The sequence below is a fragment of the Hippocampus zosterae genome, chromosome 8 (genome assembly GCF_025434085.1).
Source record: "Hippocampus zosterae strain Florida chromosome 8, ASM2543408v3, whole genome shotgun sequence".
Classification (NCBI taxonomy): domain Eukaryota; kingdom Metazoa; phylum Chordata; class Actinopteri; order Syngnathiformes; family Syngnathidae; genus Hippocampus; species Hippocampus zosterae.
Window position 1 is genome coordinate 18373209 of NC_067458.1, and position 7729 is coordinate 18380937.

Sequence of the window (7729 nt, forward strand, 5' to 3'; positions counted from 1 at the left end):
AATTGGTAATTGAAAGATTTAAACTAAGTGTATTTTTTTCAATTGTTCTATCAAGTTCAATTCAATAATTCACATTATTTTAATCTGCAAAGGCCCATGTTATGAAGTCCTCAAAGTAACGTAAATTTACATTTTTAAATTTGTCATACAAGTTTTAAAGACGATGTTGCTCATAGTCATTATTTTTACATTTTAAGGGAATGCGTTCCTAACTAAATAAAACTACAATTCCCATGATACCTTGCCCGAGTTTGACAGGCAGAATAAACTCCGTCCGTTTGACCATTTAAAAATATTCACATGTAACGTTAGTCTTCATACATTTGTAATTGTTATTGTTTTGTGACCGCGAACGGCTGTACCTCACGCTAAATTCGGAAAACAACTTCCTTTCAGACTTCCAAAATAAGAGACTTGTAAGTACAACTATGTGAATACAATAAGTCGTATAACCTACCGACTTCGAATTGCATTTCATTGGTAAATAAAATCACGACAATTCGAAAGAGCATACAAATCCTAATGTGGCACTTGAACGTGTTTTACACCGCGTTACGAGTCGTCCTTCGTTTGGGCATACGGCCGTGACGCGTGTTTTTGACAAAGGCGTCACGCCAAATGAGAGCTCTCTTACGCACGAAGCAGATACCGATTGTCACTTCTGTAACCGAGTTTCATATTTGTTTCCAATTGTAACCTCCCAGAAAACTTACATCGAAAACCCGCTAGCGGAAGTTTGTGCGACTATATAAACACATGAGTAGGGGGTTCGGAGCGCGGCGTTTGGGTGGTCTTGTTAGAGAAAATACAAGGCTGCTTTTCTCCAGTAAAGCCGTTTCGATTCTACGTCTCCTCACACAAGAACACAGGACCATTCTCTTGTCCAGGAGTGCCTCGTCAATTTTGGGGGGTTTGGCTGTCGTCAATTTTGGGGGGTTTGGCTGTCGGCAATTTTGTTGTCGTTTCGCTGGGGCAGCTTCACACGACTTGTCCAAGTCGTTTGTTTGTTTATTTGTAATATGGCTCAGCATGGAAATCCTGTGGCCAGTTCCCAGAAAGCACTCATGCTGGAGATGAAAAGTCTCCAGGACGAGCCCGTGGAAGGCTTCAAAATCACTCTGGTGAACGAGTCGGACATGTACAACTGGGAAGTGGCGATATTTGGTCCGCCCAATACGCACTACGAGGGCGGTTATTTTAAGGTGAGTGCCTAACTTTTTGCTCGCACTACAGCAACCTGTTGTTATTTTCCCAACTTTCAAACGATTTTTTTCCTTTCTTGACTTTTAAAACTGCTAACGTGTACAACGTCTCTTTGACAATGACAAAGTCTCCTTGCGATACGAGTTTAAAACTCTCGTGCTGTATATGCCCGTTTTGGGGCCTTTTATGTTTTTAACCCTCATAGTCGACCGTTTACGTTAAATGCAAAAATTATGTCTTTGAATCAAAGGCAAAGGCATTCGGAAAAACACAAGAGCTGAAACGTAAAGGGAGGGTTCTAAAATGGCCGAAATTTCATGACGTCACCGGCTGATATTTCTCAGGCATTGCAGCAATAATAAAAAAGGTTTTGATACCATAATCTTCACAATTTACATATTTTGCACCATAGAGACCCATTACAATTCATATTTTTGAATACATCGTAAACCTAATGTGTATACATGCATTTCACGCGATTTTTACGTCAGTCGTCTTTCAGCCCTCCCTACCTTTTGCCATGTGTCCAACCAATGAACCCCTCGTACACTTTGTATTCGTCTGCACTCCATGTAGGTTGACTATAGTGAGCAAGAAGCCTCATTATTTGATGTAAAATCTCCCAGCGAGGCTTCCACTGCCAGCTCGCCGCCCACCCCCTACCTCTAAGGCAGAGGTGGGCAAACTATGGCCCGCGGGCCAAATCCGGCCCTTTGTTCTTTTTAATCCGGCCCGCCCGCCGAATGTTGGTACACAAATAAGGTTCAATGTCAACGACCGCATTCATTTCATTTGGACTTGTAATGACGCCATTCAACGCCAGGTGGCACAGTTAAGAGCATAGGGAGGAAGGGGGAGACGATATGGAAGGCCGCAGCAGCGCCAAGTCAAGCAAATCCCGTTCGATACGACGGAATAATGTACTCTTAAAGTCTGAAAAATGTGCCAAAAAATGCAAAATACTGCTTTTTACATAAAGAAATCCAATTAATATTATGTCGAATTTAGTTCACCCTTTTGATCCCGCCCTCCATAATATTTTCTGGTTCTCATGTGGCCCTATGCAAAAAATTGTCCACCCCTGCTCTAACGAGTTGTGGCGATGACCAGCCGACCGTGCCCAAACAGTAAATATTGCCTCATACGTGTAACGGGTTCCTGAGCACAGGTTTTCATTCCCTTAAGTAGGGTGTACGCTTATCCAGGAGGGCTCCTTGACGCACTGTTCGTGCTCACTTTCATAAATGATTACAACAGCAGCGCGTGGGGATGAAGCGCTGGATCGTCTTGGCCTGCAAGGGACAGTTTTCAAAACTACACGACACCCCGCAACACCCACCCAGCTCTATACGCACTGCCGTGCCTTCGCACTTATTTACTCCTCGCCCTTGTTCCGTTTTCAGCACAATCTGACCTCGAGAGGGAGTAAAATGCGCTGAAAGAAGCGTCCCGGCATGTACGCTCGTTTTAATCGATGTAATTGATGCATATCCGCTGATGTATTGTTCCACTGCCTGTCCTAACGCTCGATTTGATTCATCGCAGGCCCTGCTCAAATTCCCCGTGGACTACCCCTACTCGCCGCCGTCTTTCCGCTTCCTCACCAAAATGTGGCATCCCAACATTTACGAGGTTGGCTTTGTGGATCCGAGTGATGTCCATCCAATTTGAATCGCACGTGAGCATTTTTTTTGTCCTCTCCCACCGCGCGCCGTCGGCTAGAACGGCGAAGTGTGCATTTCGATCCTGCACCCGCCGGTGGACGACCCTCATAGCGGCGAGCTGCCTTCAGAGCGGTGGAACCCCACGCAGAATGTCAGGTAAGATGTACGCAATAGGTGTCAAACTCTGGCCCGCGGGCCACATTTGGCCCGCGGTGTAATGATATTTGGCCCGCAAGGCAATACTAAATTACTATTAGAGCTGGCCCGCCGGTATTATCGCATCTACCGCTGATACTACAAATCCCAGAATTCTCAGCTGGTGTTTTGGCGCCTCCCTCTGGGCCAATAAACACTCTCTCCATTGTTGATAGTATAGCTCGCTATCTCACGCAACTACTAGCACCGCGCTACCTCTCCCAAAAATGGCGGAAAAAAAGGCAGGAAACAGGACCTTTCTGGACAGGTGGGAGACAGAATATCTTTTCATAAATCTAAAAGACAAACCTGTGTGTCTTGTACGTGGAGCTAACGTGGCTATAAACAAGGAGTACAATATACGACGACACTATGAAACAACACGACAAGTACAAGGACATGGACATGACTCAGCGGCGCCAGAAAGCGGAGGAGATGAAAAGACGTTTGGCGACACAACAGACTATGTTTAAAAAAGCCACATCGCAAAGTGAGGCTGCTGTAGCGGCTAGTTTTATTGTGGCAATAAAATAAAAATAATTACGTAATTAGCCACTGAATCAAACAAACAAACAAACAAAAGTGACATCATTGATAAACGTGTGTGTGAAAAACTGAGGAACTATTGATCTCCCCCAAATTACCCTCTCATACCTTGTGGATCATCTTTTTTGGCAGGTCGACAATCTCCTTGTAGGCTATCCTCGTTACCCGACAGGGATTTTGACATCAAAGATGAACGGTTCTGGATTTGAACAGATATGTTTGGCGCTTAATGCAGCGGTACTTATACTCAGGAAATGAATTGGTTCCGGAAGAAATTTCTTTACTAGAAAATGTTGTAAGTAGAGCCGTGTTTTCCATGTAAATGACCTAATCCGTTCCAAGCACCCCCCCCCCCCACCAAAATTCAGACATAAATGTTTTCTAAAGCATCAAAATATGTAATAGATACATGTTACAATGACATTGCAAAAATAAATGAGAATTGCATGTAATGTAAAGAATAAAAATGGTAATTTACCTTTTTACTGCGTCCCCATCGTTTTTTTTTTGCCCTCTTTATTTCATGTTCTCTCTCAGAAGTGATTTTTGTCAGGCGCTTTGTAAAGAACCGATCCGAGGATGTTTGCTTTTGTCAGCTTTTAATAATCCTTGGAAAATGTCCAAGGCAAACATCAGCATAGTGAGCGATCACTTGATTGGTGAATACTTTTTCTGGGTGATTCACAATTTACCTAAAACTATCGGAATGCCTCATGGCCCGAGGGGCGAATGACGACGCTGCATAGACGCACATCTTATCTTATCTACTCACCTGGGCACATATGATAGAAGTCTCTCTTAGCCAATGGGATGCCAGGATGGTGCTCGGTAATAGCCAATGGCAGAGCAGCTATAACTATGTTGCGTTCAGGAAACTCGCAAGCTATGAGTAGCAGACCAGGCTGTATTCTTGAACCTTTGGCATCTTGAAATTTCTTTTGGAACAAGAGGCAATCTTTTCATGTTGAGGCGTTTCGTAACTTGAAATGTTCATATGAATAGACGTTCATAAGTAGAGTTACTACTGTACTTTCATCTGCCCGTAGGGGCTTGAGGTCTTTTCCCCTCAAGTCCTGCCCTTTGAGTCGTCACCCCCTACCACTCCCCCCCACCCCTCAGTGCCTTTTGTCTCGCCTTCATCCCTGTCTTTTGATTTTTCTCTCTCGCCGCTCAGGACCATCCTGCTCAGCGTCATCTCCCTGCTCAACGAGCCCAACACCTTCTCACCCGCCAACGTGGATGCCTCCGTCATGTACCGCAGGTGGAGGGAAAGCAAGGGTGAGGACCAGGAGTACATTGAGATCATCAGGTACCACAGTTTTAAAAAAGAAAAATGACTAGATGTCAAAGAGTTCATCGTTATTGCAGTATGTCAATTTTTTTTTTTGGGTCACCCTTTGAAGCCGTTAAGTTTGACAAAAATATAGAAAAAACATGGATAAGCTGTCATTTAGGTATAAAGTCCATTTTCATGAGTAAATTTAAATCATGTTGGGTTTAAAAATGGACGGCCTCCGTCAAATGGCCCCTTTCGTGTCTGTGCACGGTTTGAAATTCAGCTTTGAAAGTTTTGTTAGTATGTCTTTTTCTGTCCTGTATGGAAATGTCACTGTGCACAGTAAATCTTGCACTCAAGCTTGAATTTAATTCAAATGACTGTCAGAAAATTGGGAAAATCGCTCAAGGCCTTCGCGCCGTTTTTCTCTTCTTGCTTTCTTTCACAGGAAGCAGGTGCAGGCCACCAAAAGCGAAGCGGACCTGGACGGCGTCAAGGTTCCCGTCACACTGGAGGAGTACTGCATTCGCACCAAAGTCCCGCCCACGGACGACGGCTCCAACCTGCTTTACGACGACGACTTTGACAATAACTTGGACGAAAACGGCATGGAGTACAGGAACTTCACGGACGACGGCTCCAATCTGCTTTACGACGATGACGACTTTGATTATAACTCTGCCGACGAAGGCGTGGCGGACAGATACCAGGACATTCGCTATAACTCACACGATAACCTCACAGAATATGAATTTGATTATTGAGGTCATTCTCTTTCCTTTTGTTTTGGGGATGCATCAGTGGAGCTCAAATCATTTTCACTTTTTTTGTCAGTCTGCCATATCAAGTGAAACACAAACTATGCGTTACTAGCCAAATGTAATTGTGTGTCAGAAGCCCTGTCGTGTTTTGGAGCAAAATTAACAGTGTCTGCTATTTAATGTGTTAATTCAAATAGCCTAAAAAATACAATTTTAGTAACTTGGGGGGGGGGGGGGGGGGAAACATCATTCTGGCTAACTTTCAATCTTGCTGGACCTTTATAATCTACCCGGATATTCACGCGGATAGTTTTATTTTTTTCTTAGTTTGTGTACTTAAAAACAAATAAAGATCTTTATTAAGGTTCAGCTATTTGAAGCAGTTGCTGTAAGCAGAAAGGTAACAAGCATTCGTGTTTTTCAGGTATTGAGTGGATTCCATGAGCAGTCAAGGGACCCAATTGGCTTTCTGGTGAAATTTCCAGGAACCAAAAAATGCAGAAAACCTTCATTTAAGGGTCTCGGCTGAAATCCATATCCATTTTATTTATTTTTTTTACTGTACAACTTTAGGCACGTCATGTTTTTGAGCCATAAAATGTTCATGGACGTGCACATTTCTGCCTTTCTGTAACTTAGTCTACCAGTTACTCTGTTGCGTTCGTCATTTTGGTCTTACGATGTCACGATGAACAGCATGAAGAACAGTTTTAAAAAATACAAATACTTGGTAGATATTTTTTTACAACAATGTTGCTTGGCCTTGTTTGGCCACAAGATGGCACCATCACAATATTTTTATTTTTTGATACTCGACGTGGCTTTTGTGTACATATATATAGGTATATTTTTCAACCAAGGTTCATTGCACTACTTGTTTCGTTGAGAAAGGAAGTGGTTATGGACATAGATGAAAAGTCCAAGGCTGGACAGAAAGTACACGGAGTAAAAATGGTTTCTCATGGAATGAGAGAGACATGGCAGATTCCGTTTCTAGGCTGGCCACATCACTGTCGTTCATTTCCGCGTCGACCCGTCTTCCACCCAGCCCGCGGCTTATACTGTACTTGTGTTGCCGTGGCGACGTCTCCATTCCAGACCTTTATGTCCAACCTCCTCGATTCTTTCTTCTTGTTGCTCTGCTGTGACCCAGATGACCCGGTTCGATCCTCTCACCCAGGAGCTTCCAATCGTGGAACATCTGATTCATTGCGGCTCTCCTCAGTCACCCTTTGGTACTTGACGAGATGAAGATGTTCCCGGAAGCCAACCTAGCAACTCATTATAGTAGATTTTTTCCGATTTATCTTTCAATCACCGTTGATGATGATAGAAAAGTCGTAAATAGAGAGAGCTAAAGTCAACGGTGGTTGACATCTTGATTGAGATCTTTGGGTCATTTCAAATACAGTAAATACGCAATATGATGATGGGGTAAAAAATCCAGTATCAACATCCTAAAAAAAATTGGGTTGTTCTTCTGAAAAGTTTATTGGAAACCTGTTAAAACCTGAATACCTTGGACCGTGTGGCCTGCTGTGTTTCTGTTGACTACTTGGACTTCAGCAGCAGAGCGAGCGAGTGGAGGCCCGAGACCTTTCCATCCGTGTCGTCAGTTGTTACACAATTGATGAATTGGCCTTTTGTAATTCCACAGGTGACTCCTAACAAAACCTTTCCTGCCGAAGTCAAGAGTTTTGTTCCCCACCCCCCACCTTTAATTTTTTTTTTACCCATGGCAGGTGTAAGTGTTGCCATAGCGAAGTCTCCAGGGAAACAGCACTTTAAACCCGACACGCCAAAGAAGAGAAGCTGGAGAGAGGAAGGTGGGGAGGAGAAAAAAATGTGCACAAATTGAAATTAGACAGCAGGTGTTTGTGCGCTTATTCCAATAATACGCTTACGGGATGCTTGATATTCATTTCACAATATGTTTATTATTCGGCTTGGAGTTTACACTGACTTTGTCTCATGTATATACAGTTATGAAATGTGACACCTGGTTTTCTTTTCCCTCATTAAATGTATTGGTTTTAATTTTATTTAAATATTTTGTAGATATATTGTATGTCCATGTATCCATC

The 7729-nt window shown here is 43.2% G+C and overlaps 2 protein-coding genes across 2 annotated transcripts in view; one reads left to right on the forward strand and one right to left on the reverse strand.

Moving 5' to 3' along the window:
• The window catches only part of rfxank (regulatory factor X-associated ankyrin-containing protein), a 77281-nt gene that overhangs the window by 63727 nt on the left and 5825 nt on the right, over positions 1 to 7729 (reverse strand). The gene's annotated exons all lie outside the window — the stretch shown is intronic.
• Positions 630 to 6014, forward strand: LOC127606462 (ubiquitin-conjugating enzyme E2 R2-like). Its single transcript, XM_052074877.1, has 5 exons — positions 630 to 1202; positions 2749 to 2835; positions 2926 to 3023; positions 4783 to 4917; positions 5333 to 6014. Exons 1-5 carry the CDS (start codon positions 1020 to 1022, stop codon positions 5646 to 5648), a joined length of 819 nt encoding a protein of 272 aa, XP_051930837.1. The 5' UTR covers positions 630 to 1019; the 3' UTR covers positions 5649 to 6014.

What these genes read in the sequence shown, in the direction of transcription:
- LOC127606462 (XM_052074877.1), top strand. Translation starts at nt 1,020, where the DNA reads ATGGCTCAGCATGGAAATCCTGTGGCCAGTTCCCAGAAAGCACTCATG. An exon ending in ACGAGGGCGGTTATTTTAAG is followed by an intron (nt 1,203 to 2,748) that starts GTGAGTGCCTAA and finishes GATTCATCGCAG; the next exon opens with GCCCTGCTCAAATTCCCCGT. An exon ending in AACCCCACGCAGAATGTCAG is followed by an intron (nt 3,024 to 4,782) that starts GTAAGATGTACG and finishes CTCGCCGCTCAG; the next exon opens with GACCATCCTGCTCAGCGTCA.